The sequence below is a fragment of the Saccoglossus kowalevskii genome, chromosome 9, assembly GCF_978046115.1.
Source record: "Saccoglossus kowalevskii chromosome 9, keSacKowa6.1, whole genome shotgun sequence".
Classification (NCBI taxonomy): Eukaryota; Metazoa; Hemichordata; class Enteropneusta; family Harrimaniidae; genus Saccoglossus; species Saccoglossus kowalevskii.
Window position 1 is genome coordinate 224,094 of NC_140649.1, and position 24,454 is coordinate 248,547.

At 33.5% G+C, this 24,454-nt stretch overlaps 1 protein-coding gene across 3 annotated transcripts in view; it reads right to left on the reverse strand.

Moving 5' to 3' along the window:
* The window catches only part of LOC102801403 (mpv17-like protein 2), a 109,408-nt gene that overhangs the window by 59,762 nt on the left and 25,192 nt on the right, over positions 1 to 24,454 (reverse strand). For 2 of the 3 annotated variants that reach the window (XM_085503021.1, XM_085503022.1), the window contains exons 2-3: positions 22,215 to 22,376; positions 21,798 to 21,874 (exon numbers count right to left, since the gene is read on the reverse strand). In XM_085503021.1, the coding sequence (XP_085359147.1) occupies positions 21,798 to 21,874; positions 22,215 to 22,376 (239 nt within the window). Of the gene's footprint in view, positions 1 to 13,131; positions 13,476 to 21,797; positions 21,875 to 22,214; positions 22,377 to 24,454 lie in introns of those variants that run through there. The other variant, XM_006814951.3, reaches the window with a different exon arrangement.

Below are 24,454 nucleotides of genomic sequence, written 5' to 3' on the forward strand. Positions count from 1 at the left end.
TTAAAACAAATTATTGTACTGGGTAGAGTGATGTGTTCCTGATATCTTTGCTCTTTCTTCACTGTAGTATTGAGGAAATTTTTTATTTACAGAGCGGTGTATTCTATTTATTCCCAGTTTTGGACCAATAACATCTTTCTGACTAATAGAGCTGTACCTCTATCATTAAGATGAACTTCATCAGATAGAAATATTTCTATTGTGTATAAATACCAATTTAGTATTTCCATCACACATGGTTTGCTGTCTTGCGTTTATATTGTTAGCTATGATATTAAAGTTTACTTTATTTCTTCGCGGTAGTATTTCGTTGACACAGATTCAGTTAGACGATTGTACTCTTTCATTATGGCATCTGGAGAAATATTACTATCAATGTCATTTGTGCCAACATGTAAGACAACATTTGTTGTATTTGAAGATTTGACTGACATAATATAGTCTGTAACTTGTGGAACGATGCTGCCTCTAAGGGTTCTCGCATGCGTATTTCTGTATACTCTGGATGGCTTTATATTTTGCAGAATCGAGTCACCGACAATAAGAGTTTCCATCTTAGAATGGGACTTTATCTTTGGTGATCTCCACTGATTTGTGTTACTTGCTTGAGTGGTTATGGTGTTATTGACTTGATTTGATTCCTCATTATTAGTCTCATTTATTAGTGGAGTGAAGGGATTTGTTGAAACTAGTGGTGGTGGATTATGGTTGTTCAAAGATTGTTGTTTATTGTCCTCTGCTTCTTTTATTTTAGCTTCAAGATTCTCATTTTCTTTAGTTAATTTGTTTATCTTCGTTTCTGCTAATAATAGTTCCTCTTGTACTCTTTCTTTGTCTTTTTCTGATTTCTTGAGATGTACTTTATATTCACTAGACAGTTTAATAACTTCATCAGTCTTGGCTTGGGTGTGTTGTATCATTTCTTTCATGTTTAGGATATTGGTGTCTAGCAGATTGATTTTTATGTCTTCTTTTAGTTCATTGGAGCTGTCGGGTGATGTCGACTGAGTAGATTTCTTGAACATATCTTGGGTTTTCTCTGACAATTGCAGTAGTTTGTTCATTTGCTTGTTTTGTTGGTTAAGATTCGATTCAACAGAATTCATCCTATCCATCAACTCCCTGGCATTGCATTTATTTCGTATTATTCAACAGTATTTATCTTCAATTTGTTGAATTGTATCGCTGGCTTACTCTGACATGTTTTAGGTTTGTGTTAGTTTGTGGCATTTAAATGTCTAGAAATGATACTTATTCTTGCTTGATTTTATTCATTCTTGTTTTATATGTATTATCAAATTACTGTCTTTCTTAATTGATTTACTTGATTAAGCATTGTAATGTTCGTTAGAAGTTATACGCATTTCAACATGTTTTACTAGTGTGTTTACCTCAACTTAACATTGAACTCTACGGCAAAGAAACACACTTCCTGTTAATGTATGCCATTATTAATTGATGATTACATTATTGGTCAGTTTATAAAGGGATTATCTTTCAGCCAATCATTGTCTTAGTACAGGATTAGGAAAGTTTAACTTTTGGATTACTGACCATGCCTTAAATAAGTCCCTTTTAGCACCTTGTGTTAGACCATAGACCCTTGAGGGTCTATGGTTAGACTGGACCCAAGCAAGTGCCAGTATACTATGCTTATTGCTGTTCCTGTAACTTTGTTTTTAGCTAGTTGTAAACTCTATGTAGTACTGTTCCAGTAATAAAGATATCCTGCTGTGAGTATCTCAAATGGTTAATTTGTATCCAGTTCCTTATGACTTCATGGTTGTGATATATGATCTCACAAATCAGTGTTGACTACAACGATCCCCCCACAAATTGTTTTGAACATGTTGGTCAGTGTGGTTGCCATTTCATTGGTATGCTGTAATGCATTATTTGATTTTATTGATATTGGAGTTGAACAATTATTTGGACAGTATCTTCTTGGGATTATGGATGGAGTGTTTTCCTTTAGGGTGGATTTAGTAGATTTTTGGTTGAATTAGTTGAATTATTCAAACAGTTCTGTGATAATGTTGCTATTGGTTTACTGCTAATACTGGTAGTGGGTGAAGGATTTGTTTCTATATCTGGGATTATAGCCTCTACTGCGGAATTATCAGCTTGTGTATCTTCTAGTACATCCTTCATAGATGTCAATGCTGAGTCCAGGTTATGAATTAACCAATCTAGTTAATTCCCTTGAAACATTATGATGCCTGTTGTAAGGTATACATTGACATTGAGATGTTGCTGATTTTCAATTTTAAATTTGTACTGGCGATGGTCTTTGCAATCAATGATTGATTCAGGTTGCATATTTGATAACACCTCACTCCATGCATTTGAGAAAGAACCCACTGAACAACTAGATGAATTGAATTTCAGTCGTAATGGTGACTGTTTAGATTTGCCCCCATTCTACGATGATGTTCAGTTTATGTTTCTCCACAACATTACGAATCCAGGCTTTGTTGAAGTCAAGTTTATCTGATATTGAATGTAACTTGTCACTTTCATCAGAAAAAGTTTTCATACTGCAGCTTACCGTTTGTGTCAGTCAAATTTACTTGTGACATCCCGTTTCGGTCTAAGAGTACCATCCAATTCAACCATCTTATTCTTATTGTGAACAGAATCAAATTACACTTGACAGTTTTTCTTTGTTTTTATGGAGGTGATAACTGCGCATTTGTTTTGGCCAGAAACAGACAAATATTGTGAAAACAGTAAATCAACAATGACAAGAGCCTAAGGGATTCACTAAATCAACATTTCGCTATTACGTCATTTTACCACAATTCACTAAAATTGCATGTCGCTTTTACTACATGTTTTATAGTAGTAATAACGCATACACTGTCATGAGATGTCACATACCACCTGTTGACCAAATGAAAACTGGCATTATTTAAAGTTGAGATGCTGTGTAATGATAATAATAATAATAATGTGAGGTTTACAAGGATACCGCAAAGTATGCACAGAGACAGTGCAACAGAAGTATCAACCTAGGCGCAGCAGAGGTTGATGCGACAATGTATATTTTGATATTGCAGAAGGTAATAATCAAAACAAAAAAAACATTAGCGATCGTGACCGTAACAATACATACATGCAGCTATGAATATTTCAATAAGAGAATTGAAGATATCATCACAAAATGAACAAATCAGAGATTGGTCCACCTAAGGTATATGTATAGTACATATACCGTACATGTATGTGTAATATCAAAGCAATAAATCAAATGACGAAAGTATTCATCAAAATTGAAGTTATTATCATCACCAAATGAAAAATGTAAGAGAGGTCCACCAGAGGTACAATGTACTTATATGTACCAAGTATAATATCAAATCAATCATAGTTGAAAATATCACTTTTTACCAAAAATGACAAAAATATTAATCACAAGCCATGCATGGCACAGTCCCCGTTAGTTATCAAATTTAAGATATATAGTTATAGTAATATAGCTGGAATATAACCATGTCAGGAATATGATTTTTTAACATTAAAATGATTGACATTTGTATCTGATGGTCAAACAAATACTTGTCCATATTGAGAGATATTGCTCTGGAACAGCATTCAAAATCAGCCATTTTGAATACATGTACATATACATGTATAACATGATGTATAACAAATACCGGTATATAAAATTTGAATATAATCCGTCAAAGCATTTAAGAGATATGGCTCTCAAAGCCCAATCATTAAAACAAAATGGCCGCCAGACAGCCATTTTGAATCTGATCTGAAAAATAAATGATGTGCATCAGGAACCCAGAATGTCTAATATATGTATCAAGTTTGAACGAAATCCATCCATAAATGCCATAAATGCTTGATATTTGATGATTTTTTAGCACAAAAATGGCCGCATTTCGGCCATCTTGAATCAGATCGTGAAACAAATTGACGTGCATATGTATAATATCATGTACGATGTATGTATGAAGTTTGATTGTGATTGGTCCAGGCATTTCTAAGATACAGGTCCGGACGCACGCACAGACCCACGGACGCACAGACACACGGGGGTCAAAACATAAGTGCCCGTTTTTGGACTACGTTCGAATGGGGACTAAAAATTAGAGAATTAAGACATCATGAAATGAATTAATATGAGAGAAGTTCACCTGAGGTACCTATATATATATAATATCAAAGCAATTGGACTCTGTATTTTCAATAAGTCAAAAATATCACTTTTTACCAAAAATGACAAAATTATTCATCAAAATTATAAAATCAATAATATATCATCACAAAATGAACAAATCTGAGAGAGGTCAATACAAACCAAGTATCAAGGCAATCAGACTTGCAATTTTCAAAAAGAAGACAAAAAAACAAGCCATGCATTGCACCGTGCTCATCAGTACCGGGTAATCAAATTTAAGATATACACGTATAGTTTTGTTTATAGTAATATACATGTAGTTGGAACATAAACATGTCAAAGATATGGATCCAGAAGCTAATGTTTGATTATGATGATTTTTTTTAACATTAAAATGATTGACATTCAATCATCTTGTATCTGATCTTCACATGAGTACTTGTCCATATTGAAAGATATTCCTCTGGAACAGCATTAATTAAAACAAAATGGACACCAGTCAGCATTTTGAATCCGATCTGGGAAACAAAATGATGTCCATCAAGGAGCAACAATAACTAATGTATCTACCAAGTTTGAACAAAATCCATCCATAAAAAAACCAAGATCCGGAATGCCAAAAATGCTTGATTTTTGATAATTTTTAGAACACATTTTAAAAAAACACATTTGGTCATTTTGAATCAGATCATCAAACCAATATATCTGTATATCTAAGACATCATGTATAATGAATATACTGTAAAAAAAGCAACATACTAATTCAGCGGGTTGTGGTAAAATGATGTAATAGCAAAATGTTGATTTAGCGAATCTCTCTTGTCTTTGTTGATTTCCTGTTTTCACAATACTTGTCTGTCGCCTGCCAAAACAGTTGCGCAGTTATCACCTCCATAAAACCAAAGAAAAAGTCCAATGTATGTTCCAAGTTTGAACACAATCTATCTGTAAACAGCCGAGATCTGGTTCCAGAATGCCCGAAATGCTTTACTTCAATGATTGTTCAGCACAAAAATGGCTGACATTCGACCATCTTGAATCAGTTCAAGAAACAAATTGATAATTAACAAATTGTATAATACTACGTATGATGTAAGTGTAAAGTTTGAATGTAATCGGTCCAGCCATGTTTAAGATATAGGTCTAAACACACGTACAGTACTCATTCCGCCCAACCTCCCGCTTTTATCGCTTTTTTTCCGACCGCTTATCGCTTAATTTCCGACCGCTCGCTGCTTTCCGACCGGAAACCGACCGCTTTTTTTCCGCTCGCTCGCGTTCGCTTTTGTTCGCTCGCTCGCTCGCTTTTGTTCGCTCGCTCGCTCCTTCTATGACTGGCTTCAGAAACACCGTCCGCTTGCCAACCGACCGCTGGAGTAACAATGATCGTACATTGTATGTATAAACTTAAGTTTTTATTCCTAATAAATTTAGGTTTTAATGACGATTCAAAATACAACGCCTATTGCTTCTCTGTTTTGGAAAAAAGACGCCTTCAAATCACTTGACACATTGTAACGTTTGCTAGGCAAGTCGAACTGTGACCTGTATTTACATATTTACGTCCTTGTGTGTGTAGTTCAAGCAGCTATATGACTGGTCAATCGCGATATTATTGAGTACTAGTATTTGTGTGTTGTGTGTGTGTGTTTCTGTGTGATTTTGACTAAATTTATTCCGAACGGCGCTCAAAATAATTTGACACTTTGTTATTTGCGACGCAACTCACATTATGACTCTTACTCAATTTGCACAAGTAATACGAATGCTGTAGTTCAGAAAATCTATTGGTTAACTTTTGATGTGTCTGGGTGCGCAAAACAAAACTGCACATATAATTATCACATAGCTGAATTTCTACAAATCAATTGGACTTAAACTACTAGTATAATGACTGTGACGATTAATCGCTTGTCTGATTACATGCGACGACGAATTATTGGATTGGCAGCAGCCGGACGAAAAATGAAAGAGATCTCGGAACAGTTAATTTGTTGAGGAAAACAAAACAAACGCAGCCAGTGATACATTTTGAAAACAAAAATACAAAATAAACGCAATCAGAGGCGCCGACCACGCGCGTTGGAAATAAATAAAACATCTGTTTTAGTATGTTGTGACAGTCTCACCAAACTCTTTTACTCGCGCAATATAATTATGTTATTTCCCAAAGCACTTATATTTAATACATTGACGAAAAACACCGCAAGAAAAATGTAAATCAGGATTTTGTAATTACTAGTAACTCTACTCGAACGCAATGTTGATCACTGTAAAAGTGGATAAATTCGAACCGTCATCAAATTCAAAATTCAAGCGATCTCGTTGAATGTCAAAAATAAACTCGATGTTTAGAAAGACAAAAACAACAACATATTAGAGTGCAAAAAAGCTAGCAGCAAAGAACGAGAAGTGCATGTGGGAAAGCGATGAGTGAATTAGAGAAAAATTATGCTGATGTGAGAACAAGCCATATACCCGCGGAGTACTCGCTAAAACATCGAAAAAATGTGCCATTTCAAAGAGCACCCTTACAAATAATGTCTGCGATTGTGTGAACATGATAACGTGCAAACAAGGAACAGAGCTCGTGGTCCACCAAGGAAACTTAGCGATGACGCAGTTTTAGATGTATACGGCTGTTGAAAACAGAGACTCCTTCGATCTCATATAAGCAGGTTCACGTGGATGTATCATTTTCAACTTTTACCAACAACGCTATGATAATAAAGACATTGTGAAATTCTTTTGTTTTTATGTAGAAAAATACAGTAATTTTACCAAGTAAAATCATATTTATTAAAATTGTTGTTCATACATGAGTTGTCGAACACACTACATAGTTTGTAATTTCATCCAGCTCCTTTCAGTCACGATTCAAGACAAATAAAAGGCACAAATATAGATAATATAGCAAATTATTTTTTTCTGTAATATTCGTGTGTAATCAGTAATTATGGAATACATTTCGTTATGAATTATTCTTAATATCAATTTCTAAATTATCTTGTCAAAATCAGTTTTTTTTTCAGGGTTTTTCCCCCAAAACGAAAGAATTTCATAATGTCGGAAACGAGAAGTTTTTTTTTTGTTATTATTATTATTTATTGGGAACGGAAAGTCTTTATCGTAGTGCTTCGCCTCGGTTGACAATGAGCTCTTCGGGTCGCTAAAACTGTATGTGCACCTCTGTTGGGGTGAACATTTGTATTATTATACTGAATAAATCTTAGAACAGAAATGGTGGCACTCAATCATGGCAATCTTCCAGGTCATCGTTAGAAAGATTTTCGGAGGCAAATTTAATCTTGAAGGATTGCAGGAAATTGACCCTTAACGATTCATATTTATGAATTAATCGGGATTCAGGTACCATAGTGTTTGTAACAGAAAAAAAAAAGGTTTTCGCGGGGAATTTTTCATGCAAACATTGTGAATGGTTCCCCGACACTGATTCCTTTTTAACTTTCAATTTTTCCAAGACGCGGCAAACCCTGCTCATGACCGGAGACGTCGTCGAGATGCAGGTGCGATTCCTCTTAGCAACGCGTTCTATTTATTTCCTAAGCGTGTGGTCGGCGCCTTTGATTGCGTTTATTTTGTTTTTTTATTCACGTAATCTATCACTGGCAGCGTTTGTTTTGTCGCGTCTCACAACTTAATGTCCAAGCTGACTTTGTTTTGGCTGTAAGTGAACTACGTACAGCTCATGAAAGTATTTCGCCCAGAGTTCGCAAAAAAAGGAATACCCTGCAAACTTTGAATCCTTTATTTTATAACGAGACATTGGGCGCAAAAATAAAAACATAATTGTAATTCAACAAGTTTATGTAACGTGTTAGTCCGCTTGCCAGCCGCCTAGTTAAAAAACGCGATCTCCATTGATGTCGGCTTCGACAACTTCGGACAAGTAAGATGGGCGCTGGCCGACATTACATTTGCAAGTATTGTATTTGTTTGACAAATTTTACACTGCTGTCATTCTATAACAATCGATTGGTCGTTTTTTTCACAGTCTTACTATTCCTGCAGATATTCTTCAATTGTTATAGGTGCCATAGATTTACATATCTACAACTTGACCCGCGTTAAACCCAAACCATGCGTGCATGACAACCGTCACCCTATACACGGTTACTCAATGAATACCATACTCTACAGTAGACATTTTTAGCTCTCCACCAAAAATTGAATGGTTTTATTTCATATTAGTTGTGTCTGTGTCAGTCTCGTATTTGATTTCACATGTTTGGTTCGATCTTGTTTATGGTGGAAATTATTGCTACGCGTATGTATTATTACCAATTTTATATGGCCGTGTGATCCACCGTATTTTTTCAACGGTCGTTCTATAAAATTTTGATTGTATTTATTCTTATTTTAACATCATAAAAACAAAAATGACACACTTGTACATGAAACAGTAGGTAATGAACTGTAAATGCGGGCGGTTGCTCTGTCAGGCGAGCGAGCGAGCGAGCGATTGCGCGAGCGGATACTTCCGGATTTGCGCGGTCGAAAAAAAAGCGGAAATTGCGCGGTCGAATTGAACAAAGCGAGCGAAAAAAAAGCGATCGAAATCCGGAAGCGGGCGGGAGGCTGGGCGAAATGAGTACTGTATGCACAGAGGTCAATCCATATTTCCATAGACTAAAAAGTTGATGCAGATGCCGAAAGACATTCAGTAATAAGATAAGCTTCGCTCAACGAAGTCAAGAGTAAAAAAAAAATGCATAAATTTTCTCATCACAAGACTATGACCATATTATTTATACTGCTGTTATGTGATCAGAATTCACAATAAAACGCTATTTGTCATTGATAACATTCAGCTCCATGGACAATGTGAGGACATCATTATATATACTGTCCCAGATTGTCAGACACAGACAAAGTGATTTGATAATTAAAATAAAGAAGTCCACATAAGTGAAACAGAATTAGATTTACTGGTAAATGTAAATCTATTTAAGTCTGAATCAGACAACTGCCAAACTTCATTTTACTGAGTAAGTTCAACAAATTAATAGTTCCAGAGAGCAGGGATATGTAGGAAAGATGTATTCTGACGTAATCAACCAAACAATACATTTTACTGTACAACTGCATTTCATTATGACAAACATGCAATCAAAGGTCTTTCAAATGTTGTTTATTACATTTCTGCTTGATTCCTTCACATATTCAAATTAAATGGTAAAATATAATACAAGATTATACAATGTATCATGCTACCCAAGTACAGACAGTATTCTTGTGATATTAAACATTATTATTAAAACGTCTTTTCCTGTTTAATGATTTTTTGGGAAATGTCAGTTCACATCACTAATTTTCACTGTTTCACATATAGACGAAAAGAAAGTGTTTTAAAGCAATATAAACATGAACATCTATTAAATTCTATTATTTTCACTGATGCTCTTCAACTTGAATTCTAAAAGCTTGTACTGTAATTTTTTCAGGATTGAATCACTATAAAATGCAGAATAGAACCAAACTCTGTGAAGCAACTTGAATTATTGTGGTTTGGTACTGTATTGCACACATCTGAGTTTATTTTATTTGGCCTTAGGATAAGGATAAACATATGTTAATTACATAATTCAAGTTTCAGTCAACATTTTAACAACCTGAATGAGATACTGCATTTTCTGATAGTGTATAGCAATAACACATATCTAAATATGAACAAAGCTATGTTTCTTATAATCTCTAAATGAAACCAAGGTGAAATTTTAAAATCAAGATAAATTTTACCACCTTTATTTTATTTATTCTATTAAAAAAAATGATTTCAGCATATAGTCAGGAACCAGAAAGTGGAAAATTTTTAAAAAGGTATGAAAAACTAAAATGTGTAATTCTCGGCTTTTATGCCAGTGATCAAGAAGACTTGATTCTTTTTTAAATAGAAATATACATGTTTTTGTGAGTAACAATATATAAGATAAGAATATGGGTTAGTTGCATGATTCTGTATTCTCCAAACTTAATCAATTTAATAGATGCTGCATACTATACAGAAATTGGAGACAGTAATAGCAGCTGTAATGACAATAATGAGACAAAAATTGGCTGAGACAGTTGCTCGGCAACAGTAGATATGCAATCGCTATCACAAAGTCCTGTATAAGTAACAAGGTTTATGGCTATTTTCCCATTTTTTATGATGCATATAAATCATGTATGTGGTATGAAAATGTTAATATTACAATTTCTGTTATCCCCAAATCAGTATGCAAATTGCAGTTTATCTTTTAAAAGATTCTTTATTAGGATATACATTGTACTTCATTCATTAAAAATATTATCGTCTTTCATGCTATAACATGTGTTATAGATTGTCGCATTCCCAACATTCACAGAAACTTGATATAGTGTATTGTTAAGAAAAGCCATGTTTTTTTCTCAAAAGAGCAATACATATATTATTGACATTTCATTACATTGTGAGTGGCTATGAGTTGTACTATTTACAATTTTTTTCATGTTTTATGTATAGGTAGTTTCTGGGCTTTTGTTTATTTCAATAATCGTCAATAATATGTCAAACACCTACATAAATAGTAATCTTGAAAGAATGCATTAAATAAATACCCCACAAATGTGTAACTACTCATCTATGTGAATTATCTGTTATCAAGATGCAAAAATGCAGAGAAAAATTAGCATTATGATAATTATTATATACAGATTTGTACCAACAAATTCATTACATACATCTTGCATTTGGCATTTTGTTAAATCGTTTCTAAATTTTAATGAATTTGTTTTTTTGTGATATTAGTTAAAGAAAGGAATAAAGAAATATGTGCAAATAGAAAGCTATTAAAACAAATATATTGTTCAACCATAAATTGCATTATCCAATGGTAGAAAAAATCTTTTATACAAGTCATCAATATGCACAGTTTGTTAGAAAGACACTGAATGCTCCCTGTGGCTATATGACATGACTTTAATGATGCTATATTTTGACATTTTGATGCTCAATGACAAACACAATACTATAGCTTTGAGGTAGAACTGCATACGGGGTAAGATATCCAGTTAAAGGGCAACTTTGCAGTACATGTGAACAAAATGAGTACCCAACTCAAGGATTGCACAATTACAATAAGTATGTTTTAAGGCAATAAGCCAACAAATTAGACAAAAACAGTATAGTGAATGATTAAACAGAAAATGGAGCAGAAGAAGCACTAAAGACTTTTCATAGCATTTAAATTAGCTTTGTTAGCTTGTATACAACAAAATGAATCATGACTCCTAGAAATGTACTCTGCTATCTCCCTTAGATATACATGTATATATAAAACCAAACCTGGCTTATTTTTTGCAGAAATTGTATTGTCACAAGAAACATGTGCATAAAACAAGCAATTCACACATTTTGATTTTTGTGGACTCCATCATTAAAACAATAAAAAATATGTACTTTCCAACACTAAAATAGAAGTACAAGTGTACACAAAAGTCATAATTGTATAAAATTGAAGCATAGAATGCATATTTCCACATTGTGAAGTAATACAGAAAAGATCACATATTTTGACTATGCACATGGCAGATTCTGAAATATAACATTTGTGCCACTTAATTTAATTATTTAAAATTTAATTCATCAATTTAAAACATTTTGATTTCCCTAATTTCAGTAATGAATCATTTTTGTTCTGTTTTTTTTCCATTATGCAGTAATTCAAAATAAATGAATCTAAAAAAAAAAAAATGAAATACCCTAAGAAAAAAAGGGTTTTACTTATTTATCTGTTTTTATAATCGCCTGAAGGGGTGGAAAAGACAGCATCAAATCTATTTAGAAGTTTGGTTTCATTATTTGAGTACTGCTATTAGGAATGACATCTGTACGATGTGTGACGGCATACTGCATGGAAAACACATTTATTAGGGATTGACTATTTGATACTCAGTCAGGGAAGAAGAGAGAAAAAAGGAAAGGGTAAGCAAGAAAAGGAGAGGAAAAGGGGAGAAAGAGAAGATGTGCGCCCACCCCCCTGTTTTCACAAAAGTTACATGTTGGGGACATCCTCGGTTAAACGCCCAAGGTGATTTTTAGCCAAGAACGGGGTCAACAATAAAGTTTTATTCGTCAAAAACGAACGAGTTTGATTTATTTAAATAGTGTGTTTGTTACGGTAGTTCTCTTTTTGGAGTGTGTGGTGGCCCTGAAAAGGGCAGTTTTGTTTGTGTTTTTACGTAAAAACTCATTGGAACTTAACGACGCAAGATGAACCACGTAGCATCTCTTCATTCACGATGAATCCAATATTGCAACAATCCATACCTTGGTGAGTGGTTTGAAGCACTTAGCTTTGGTTTCAAAACGTAGAATTTCGCTGACTGTGAATCCATAACGGGAGCTAGCACTTTTGAGACATCACGTCATAAACTTGCTACTTTCTTTCCATCCTTCATCACAGCTATGGCATTACGATGTAGTCATGTGGATTATTTTTGGGACGTTGACGAAAAAACATTTTGCCGACCTCAAGTCCATTACGATAACCATAATGAGGCATGCCGATGATGGGAACTTGTTGCATCATCGTTATTTTTGTAATTTTGTCATGTGTGTGGGTGCGTGAATAAATCATGTTAATGAGGTCGACCAGAGTTTATTTTCAGTCTGTTTTTTATGTATCGCCATTTGGATATGTTTGTAAACATTTCACATCAGTAATAAAAGGTTTATTTGTTTCATAACCCTGTCTGCTAATCTTCAGTAATTACGATGCGATGTATCAATACGTGCGTGAACAAAATTATGCTAATGAGGTCATCGCCATCTTGGATTACAAGCGGTAGTTTTTCCCGGCCGTTTCGACTTGCACTGATCACGGCTACTAAAAAGGTAACCGTGCATTGATTACAATACTTACCATACTTTGTAGCCAATTTAATACAACTTCATTCGCTGACATAAAACAAGTTTTATTCTTGAAATTCGACCCTGTATCTTAGTATTTCCACAGTTCTTGACCAAGTGCTCACGTTTATAAATCAAGAAATAAGTACGTGTACAAAGTGTACGAAAGCATTCCTTTATTTGACCTTATCATACGATCACAAAAACAACTTTTTTAAATCTTATTTGGGGTGGTCCTCGGGTAAGCGCCCACCCCCAATTTTTCCCGATTTTGTACATACTTTATTTAACATTACAATATCTCCATTTACACTTAAAATTACATTGTAATACAATTGGGACCGAATACGAAAATATGAGTTGTATACTTGTGTAATTCCCACACAAAAATCTTGATTTTCCGGCACTCAGACATAACATCATTTAATTTCCTTTTTCAACAACATTATTCTGAAACACAAACAAAGCAAGAAATGTTACAAAAGTAAGTTCATTCAAATACAATTTGTCTCGAACAACCAACACAGGGAAGAACAAAATTCAAATTTGCCAGCAAGTTCAAAATGGTCGGCCTCTGCCTCGCGTAGCAACCATCTTTCTGATTGATAAGCTTGGATAATCATAGTTTGCTGAGTAAAATCTTTGTCTGAATCATATATATTAATATACAACCTGTATAGATTATACAAATATTCGACCACTTACCATGCGAAGAATGAAAAAAAACACAGCAACAGTTACATGTACATCCACGAGTTTTATAGATGCAGGAAAGCCAGTGGACTGAGCATGCTCAGTACTGAGCTTATGGTCCATACCATTTTTTGGATAAGGGTGCAAAGATAAAAACAGTATTTATTTGCAATTAAATGACGCTATAATAACGTTTTCATCAGAAAAATAATAATATTATTTAACAATTACATCTTTAAAATATAATAGAGTGTGATTGACTTAACTCGTTGTTTTTAGAAATTATGTGCCTACACAGCTAAGTAAACAGTGAATAGATGCTAATAAATTACGTTATAATAACGTTTTGGAATATTATACTATGAAATAAAACATGATTTCAATATAAGTCGTTACAAAACACTAATATAACAGTTTTGTGAAAATTATGATTTGAACGTAATACAATTATGCTATAATAACGTTTCTGTTTGAGAGCAGTATATAGAATTGCATTATCAATGTTTTAAAATAGTTCATATTGAGCCTCATTTTATTACGTTATCATAGCGTTTGAAATAAAAATATCATAAATAAGTTATATAAAAACATTGGCGGAGAATTATTTAATGATAGTCCAATACTAACATTTTATAACATTGTAGAAAATTACGTTATAATGATGTAATTATAAAATGTTTCGATGTCATGTTTTTTCAGATCGTTTTTATGACGTCTCAAAAATACGTTGTATAACTATAGTTGTAAACATCATAACGACGTTTTCAAAAAACGTACTTTCAACATAACAAAAAATAACAGTATAATTACGTAATTAATTACATTATATTAATGTTTCATGTGATAACGCTATAATTACGTTTTCAATCAACAACTGTGTACAATGTTTTTGTTTATGTATAGAAGTATTAAAATATTAACATTATTTTTAGTTGGAATTCAAAGATGAAACATGTTTTTATTTAGTTTCTCTCAAAAAACTAATTGATAGTGAATTTAAAAAAGTCCACGGAGTTGACCCTTATTAAAACGATTAATTATATTTGTACATGAAATATTGTCACTGCTATATTCACTAAAATGTGCGAAAATGCCAAAAACACAACATTCTACCTTAATCTACAGGAATTTACTTTTTTTAGATCACACTAATATTGATTTTGAAATATCAAAACTAAAATACTTGAATTCGACGACAATCTCTATTTATATCAAAGCCACTGACCTGAGGTGACCCTATATACCGGTACGCATCATAGACTCAAGACTCTATTTCAGTTTTAGTGGTAGGATGTTTCTGTAGATGTCGCCGTTTAGCTTTTCTTACTCTTGGATATGTTGGCTTCATATCCGTATTTACATATTTGCAAAATTCTATTGCGTTTTTTCACAAACCTCGCGCAAACCACCGGTATCTCTAACTTTAACACCAAAAAACGTGCTTGAAATTTGTGATTTTCGGAAAGAAAAAAAAAACTTAATGCAAAAAATAGAAAGTTTTTGATCGCATGAATGACTGTAAGATGACAATTAAAATTTTATTCACGTTAGTTAAATTATTAGCCCCTGCTAATAATAGGAAAATACAAGTCAAGAGCTTTCTAAACATATATAGATTGTATGGTTTCTTGTAAAATTTATTCCGATTATAGGTGTTTACATTTTTCAAAAAAACTATTCTGCTACCTTAATTAGTTCTAATATAAACACATGCACCATAAAAGTAAACTAACTGCATTTATTGTATGCTGGATCATTAAAATAGGATTTATTAAGACAATAAATACACCAGTTATTGACAGAGACACAGGCTCTACTAGTGGAAATAATAATTAGTCTCTCTCAAGATTTACTAAATATCGATGTTGAAGTATTAGGAGTACTTTAATATCACTACAAGTTTAACAATTCTTCATACACATTTCAGTAGTATGTACAAAATACTCTTTATTTTCTAGGCTATTCACAGCAGATTTTCTTAGCTTAATCTATATTTACACATGTCACAATTTCAATCATTGTTTTTAATCAATAAGTTTGAGCTTGTTGCCAACAATTCCAAGAGAATATAATGCTACAGGAAAAATATTCTGTTGGTCAGTTTTACAATGTTGGAATATGTAACATAGTATATTCACTGATTATTTTGAGTTTTACAATCCAGAATCAGGTCCCCACTAAAAATAGATGATGGGAACATGTGGCATTTGGTGACTAATCTCCACAAGCTCATTTCAGTAATCAAATGAACACATCTGATCAAGTTTATATCATACGGATGATGTTATTTTGTACTGGCACCTATCTAAGATGTACACACATTATTGAAATGAGAATAGTCAGAATGCTTGGATATTTTTTTTACGCAGCTTCAATATATTTTTCTATGCCCATAATTATGAATGCAACAATTCCCTACAGTTTATTTTGTAATGCCAAAGATTCTCTACCAAAAACTAAACAGAAAATACACATTTCTTTTACAAAAGAGCAGTATAATATTATGCCTTGAGTAACAGCAACATTTTTCATATTTATGTCAAAATGGGATATACACAAACATTATTTGGATTTATTTACAAATCAATTTTATCTGGTTAATTCTATTTTATCTGGTTCAGTTCATTCATATTTTACAGCTCTATATCACCCACTGTATTATAAAACCCAGGTTTATCCCATTTTTTGAGCTCTGTGATAAGTTTTCTACTCTACAGTTGTTAAAATGCTTAATCCAAACTCAATTCAAATCAAGGAATATTTTAGCACCATTACAAGACGCTTTGCAATGAGCGTCTTTTGTGGTCAATAATATTTACGAACATTTTTTTTCACTATTGACGATCCGTTCCACTAGGATTGCCCTTGAAATCAATTTTGTGTAGCGTCGTGCCAAATGTATCTCCTCCTACGAATTTAGGATAAAACTCCTCAGACATAGCTCATTCTACTCAGCTTGAGTGTGGGCACAAAGTTACTATTTGAAATTTTGATATCTTTTTTTCATTACCGACAAATTTGACTTTTCTGTGAATTTTTTGGCTGGGCCGTTTGGTTCAAACTTGGTAGGCAAGTCATACCTTTACTCTAGTTAGGTTGTAAAATCTGAAAACAAATTCTGGCCCACTGTTTCCATGGCAACTGCCAAAAAACTGATTTGTTTAATACCTTCGCGCCAAATGTGTCTCAACCTACAATTCTAGGATAAAGTAGCTCATTCTACTCAGCTTGAGTGTGGGCATAAATTTACTGGTTGTTTTATGTCTATTTTCATTAATACCAAGAAACTTGACCTCAAAGTCGGAGTAACTTTTCACCTGTGGCTTTTAACTGCTCTGTGGGTTTTTTGGCTTGGTTGAATTTGTTCATACTTGACAGGCAGGTCGTACTATCACTAATTGAAAAAAAATCTCACTCACAACAGCCAAAAACTGATTTTTTAATACTTTCGCCCCAAATTTATTACCTCCTACCAGTTTTGTATTATAGCAGTGTTCATATGATCATGTTTTATTTATTTTGGCTAGGAGATCACCAGCGCCAACATGATTGTTACACTGTATCAACTATAAACTATAAATGAACTGTAAATGCTGCCTTCGATCTAGAAAATACTATCGCAAAACGGTTGGAAGTAATAAATTTAACAGCAGAATACCGTCCTAGCAATAAAATAAAGTGACTTCTAAAGACTGAATGTTTTTTTGCAAACTTCGTATACGGGGCCTGGTTTTAGTTATAAATCGACGTTAGTTTCATGTTCATGTCATACCACGGCAACAGCCGAAAACATGATGTTGCTTGTTTTTGAGCGGAACGGGTCGCCAACCGGATTGTTTTATAAACTGGCTTGGTAATTCCCACCACCAATTAGACCATGTCACAGCATTTTGGCTACTTTTCCAACAAAGTAAAATCACTCGATAATTTTGTTTACTTTACAAAATGTAATGTAAAGTAAACAAAATTATCGAGTGATTTTACTTTGTTGGAAAAGTAGCCAAAATGCTGTGACATGGTACTATGATTAACATTTTAAATTTTGATAATTTTAATGCATACATGTACACTCACAAAAATACCCCCAAAATAAGAGAATTTAGTATATAGCCTTGACAAAGGCTATATTTTTCCTTGTCTTAATATTGCATTTTTTTTCTATCTGTGTAACTTCATGTGGTAATCCTGATAAGATTAAATTCAGTTCACAACTAATGGTTTTGCAATATTATATATAGGCTGTGAAATTGTCCATAGAGGCTGCAAATTAATAAATATTGTATCCACTGACATTTATTTTGTATTTACATTTGCCATGAGTTCCACAGTATCTTTTTCTGGTGTGGCTACAGTGACTGTGTAGTGTTTTTGTTTTGTCGATTGTTGTCAGTTGTTCGTTTTGTGTTCTTGGAATTTTGTACAAAAATCAACAACGGTTAAATAGGTATGTTATTTCCATTTTGCAGTATATCATAGACAGTACTTGTATACTTTGTTATCCAGCATAAATATTGGATTGTGCGGAAGCATGAGATTGTAAAATGTAAATTTCGTTCATTAATGTTGTAAGATGACTTGCATATTGACTATGTCCCGGCCTGTTTACTTACTTGTTGTCAGTGTCTGAGTGGTATATACAAAATACGACCAAGTAAACGTCAGAATATTAAAAAATCAGTTGCCCATGCCAAGAGAGTCGTAGAACCAAAACAATCTGTCAGCAGTCGCCGTCCACAGCAGCGATATGATTTTACACATCGAAATTGAGAATCGCAGGTGTACACATATTGCATAGAAATGAACACTAAATACATCTATCCCGGCCAGCATTTCCTGGCATAACTGGCATTTCCATCTATTTGCTTCTATTTCCACTATCCTAAAACGCTCAAGTGAATGTTGTCAAATTCACGAGTGTGCGTACATACAGTGGCGTAAACATTGCTACAATCAATGACGCGCTGAACAGAAAGTCAATTCTGGGCTAGTACCATTGTCAAATTCTGGGGAGTAGAGGACTATTTATATGGGAGACGTTACAATAAGGAACTATTAAAATCGTTCAATTTGCATATCAAAATTCTTTATTGGAACAGAACATGTTCTATATTCACCAAAAAACAAAGTTGTTATTTTTCTAGACACACACCAGACTTGAAACAATAGAAATCGTCCGATTCAAGCGACCTGCGTTCTTGAAAATCGAGTCTTATTGCCCTTGCATTTCCGAGCAAAAAATGTTGAGGCCAAATCTTCCATGAATTTTTCATAATTTAGCTAATTCAATCCAGCGGTTAGATAGGGTATTTATTAGAGACGCCCGGAGAACCAAAATTTGGGATGTGAATCACTCCGGCGACAAAAAAATCGGCGAAAATAGCCAAGGGGGTGAGGGACTGCATTTCAAAAACATGTTTCATATATAGGGTATATAATCATGACAACCGGACAGGGCGAAGCATCTACACAAATGTATACCACCTCCCCACATAGCATAATACATTGGCAATACATGCCAGCATTTTGTGGTACCACATCATTCTGTAAACACAATACACTGAAATAAACCAATTCTGGAACTACCGGTATATATAATATTTTTTTTTTTACATACTCAAGCATTGATTGGACATTGCAACACTAATAATGGCTGCATGGTGTAACTATGGGTGTCTGGACAAAAAGTACCCCTGACAAGTCACATGTTCTTTACACAACTGAAGACTATATATATAGAATTACTGTTTGTAACAACTTTGTATAGCAAGGGTTGAAGTAATTACACTTATAGATGTCAGGCAGTTAATGATACTACACTGTATCAATATTAGTATGTGCCATATTGCTGGCAGGTGACTGTTTTTTATGAATTCAATGCTGGCACATACAATTTTCAAAGTGAAATTATTCAAAACAAATTCAAAAGATTTGAATATACTGTATTTACTCTTTTAGAATTTATTTGATTACGTAAATGACAGGTGTGTCTATGATCATCATGGCTTATGTCAATAATACTACATTAGTAATAAACAAGCCATGCATAGCACAGTCCCCGTTAGTTATCAAATTTAAGATATATAGTTTTGTTTATAGTAATATAGCTGGAATATAACCATGTCAGGAATATGATTTTTTAACATTAAACAAATTGACATTTGTATCTGATCGTCAAACAAGTACTTGTTCATATTGAGAGATATTGCTCTGGAACAGCATTCAAAATCATCCATTTTGAATACATGTATATATATAAATGATGTATAATGAATATATAAAATTTAAATATAATAAGTCAAAGCATTTAAGAGATATGGCTCTAGAAGCCCAATCATTAAAACAAAATGACCACCAGTCAGCCATTTTGAATCCAATTTGAAAAATAAAATGACGAGCATCAGGAACCCGTAATGTCTAATGTATGTACCAAGTTTGAACGAAATCCACCCATAAATGCTTGATATTTGATGATTTTTTAGCACAACAAATGACCACCACTGTCTATCTATGACATGATGTATAATGAATATTTAAAAATTAATAATCAGTAAAAGCAAGTCAGAGATATGGCCCGAGATCCACATTCATGAATACAAAATGGCCGCCAGTCGGCCATTTGAAATCTTATCTGAAAAACAAAATTATTTGCATCAAGGTCCCATAATGTCTAATGTGTATATACCAAGTTTGAACAAAATCCATCTGTAAATAGCAGTGAAATGATTGATTTTTAGAATATTTTAGCACAAAAATGGCCGCCATTCGGCCATCTTGAATCAGATCATAAAACAAAATGATGTGCATCAAGGTCCTATAAAGTTTAATGTATATACCAAGTTCGAACAAAATACATCTGTAAACAGCCAAGAAATGCTTGATTTTGATGATTTTTAGCACAAAAATGGTCGCCATTCGACCATCTTGAATCAGATCGTAAAACAAATTGACGTGCATATGCATAATATCATGTATGATGTATGTGTGAAGTTTGATTGTGATTGGTCCAGGCATTTCTAAGATACAGGTCCGGACACACGCACACACGCATGCACAGACACACGGAGGTCAAAACATAAGTCCCCGTTTTCGGAGTGCGTCCGAACGGGGACTAACAAGCCATGCATGGCACAGTCCCAGTTAGTTATCAAAATTAAGATATATAGTTTTGTTTATAGTAATATAGCTTGAATATAACCATGTCAGGAATATGATTTTTTAACCATAAAAAAGATTGACATCTGATCGTCTAATAAGTACTTGTCCATATTGAGAGATATTGCTCTGGAGCAGCATTCAATATCAGCCATTTTCAAAACATGTATATATAACATGATGTATAACGCATATATAAAATTTGAATATAATCAGTCAAAGCATTTAAAAGATATGGCTCTAGAAGCCCAATCATTAAAACAAAATGACCGCCAGTCAGCCATTTTTAATCCAATCTGAAAAATAAAATGACGTGCATCAGGAACCTGTAATGTCTAATGTATGTACCAAGTTTGAACGAAATCCATCCATAAATGCCAGAAATGCTTGATATTTAATGATTTTTTTAGCACAATAATGACCACCATTCGGCCATTTTGAATAGGATCGTCAAACCAATATATCTGTTTATCCATGACATGATGTATAATGAATATTTAAAATTTGAATATAATCAGTCAAAACAAGTCGGAGATATGGGTCTAGAAGCCCATTCATTAAAACAAAATGGCCGCCAGTCGGCCATTTTGAATCTTACCTGAAAAACAAAATTATTTGCATCAAGGTCCCATAATGTCTAATGTATATACCAAGTTTGAACAAAATCCATTTGTAAACAGCCAAGAAATGCTTGATTTTGATGATTTTTAGCACAAAAATGGCTGCCATTCGGCCATCTTGAATCAGATCGTGAAACAAATTGACGTGCATATGTACCGGTATAATATCATGTATGATGTATGTGTGAAGTTTGATTGTGATTGGTACAGGCACACACAGACGCACGCACGCACACACGAACACACGGAGGTCAAAACATAAGTCCCCGTTTTCGGACTGCGTCCGAACGGGGACTAATTAACTCACCATGTAAACCCTGAGAAACTTCTCTGTAAATACATTCACACTGCGCTCTAATTTTTCACCTTCTAGAGCTCCCATCCCTGATAAACAACATATTAAGGCATTGTTTAACATTAATAATAATTAAGAACTGTAACCATAAAGGGAACAATAAGAAACGTGGTGCACAACAATTTTCCCAATGTGTGCAATCACCTATCTGGCTGTCTCGTACAGGTAAAATCTATAACTATAAACATCTACATATATATAAATCTTCCAGTCAAGTTGGTATTTATTTATCTATCTTAGCTCTGACCTAAAGACACTGCAGTATCCAAGCAAGCATGTCATGACGGAGCACTTAAAAGCTATTAAACTATTAATTTAAAAAGAGTCAGGAGTGTGTCCAAGATAAGAGAATAATGGATTGCTACTTACCGATAAAATATGATGCTGCAAAGAATGGGGATGCTACTGTTTGATCTAGAAGAATCTTTCGTATTACAACTGCAATTGTTTTGGCTGGTAGAAGTCTGTCTAAGAACCCATACCAGTAATGATTGAATGGACCCAGTACTAAACCTATTGAAAACATACGAGCTGAAACAAATAACACAAATATGTCATTGTCAATGGCATGTCTTTTCAAAATGACATGTACTAGGTTTGAATCAAGATGTACTGTTCACACAATAAGCTTTAGTGTTATCCTGCTTGTTTTGTAATAGTACAGCCAACTACATGTATAATGTTATATTAGATTTGATTACAAATTCATAACACACAGTAGCATAGTCACCTGCACTAGCATACCCAACTTTACAAGACAACACAACACACAGTGGCACTGTACATGTAGCTCGTCTTATAAACCCAAGTTTGTTCAATAAAAAAAATGTTTTGTTATTTTCAGGATTTTGCAGTACTTCAATCAGGCGAGCAGGCGAGCAGAAAATCTGACTCACCTGCCCCATGGTCAATAAACTTTTTTTATAGTGAATTTTATTCACAAAATATAAAATACCCATTTCCTAACAAATATTATAAATTAAAATAAAATATGAAACAAATTTATTAAAAGTTATGTTTGAAAGTGAATATGATTCAGGATGAGCTAGTTCTGAAAATAAATTATTTCAGTGAGACAGTTAATCAGTTTTTCTCGAGGATTATTAGCAGATCTCAAAAAATATTTTATCTAATATTTCATGAAAGCAGTCTGTTTAACATGAATGTAATTAGTAATGTTGATGCAAACACATACAGGTAAAATATTTGAATACAGAGGCAAAACTTGAGAACTTAAATTAATGAAAATACTGCATTTGCTCTATTGATAGAGCATGTGCTTACATAAATGTTTTTGGTTAAGTCAGGTTATATTTTTCATAACAGTAAATTTAATTTGTTTGGATTATATATCTTCTCTAATAAAATAACCAATTTCAAGATGGCAGCATTCTATTGCCCACTCATGCAGAAAAGTTTTGTTTTCTTTATTATTGATAGTATTATTGAATTTTCATCACAGTGAAGATAATTGAGTTAGTTACTCATTTAATCGATTAACCTTAATGGTTGCCATGATTCTGCTTGACCATCAACACCAAGTCCTATAGCACTATGCCTCAGACACAATCGTGTACACAGCAATGGATGCTAACCAGCATGTTTTGAGTTTAACAAGAGATAATATGACATAGCCTACATTCAAGACAAAGTACATGTAGTGTGTGAATTAACAGGAACAAGTTACTTTCTAATTTGGCTAGAACAATAGGAGTGGATCAAGACAAGACAAATTTTGTGACCTAAAATGACCATTTTTCACCCAAAATCCCCCTGAAACATGCTTGAACCACAAAGTTTTGTTCCTTTGAAGTAAGTATATATTCTATATTTAAATGAAATCGGCCAATGCAAAGCTTAAACATTGAAAAACATGTAATTGTATTACAGAGTCCCTTAAGTATAAGAAATATAAAATGGCCACCAGTTAGCCACTTTTAGTCCGATCTGACAATTAAAGTATTGTGCATTAAGGTCTCATAATGTCTTTGGACTAAGTTTGAACAAAATCCATCCATACATAACTGGGATTCTGTTCCAGGGTGGCAAAAATGCTTGATTTTGATTAATTTTTAACATTAAAATAACCGCAATTTGGCCATCATGGATCGGATAACCAAATGAATTAATATGCACATACATGTATGCAATATGATGTATATGTAAAGTTTGATCAGTCAGGACATGTTGAAGATACAGTTGTATAGCTCTGGAACTGCATTTATTAAAACAAAATGACAATTTTGAATCTGATCCAAAAAACAGACGTGCATCAAGGTCACATATTGTCCAAAATGTACATAATACATGTATGACCAAAATCGTCGTTAAATTCACGTTTAAAAACGTTTTTGACCTTTGTGAATTGATGATAACAAACAATCATGGTAGATTGGCCCCGACTTTCTGTCGATCGGAAAGGCAAGGGAGATACATGTAAGACTCGATTTTCATAGATGCAGATCGTTTAGAACGGACGGTTACTTTTGTTTCAGGTTCGTTGTTGTTTTGGGTGAATATAGAACATGTTCAAGCCCAAAATTGTAGCATTATAATGTTCACGTTGCTGTACGTTAAAACACACTCTCGAACTTGACAACATTCACTTA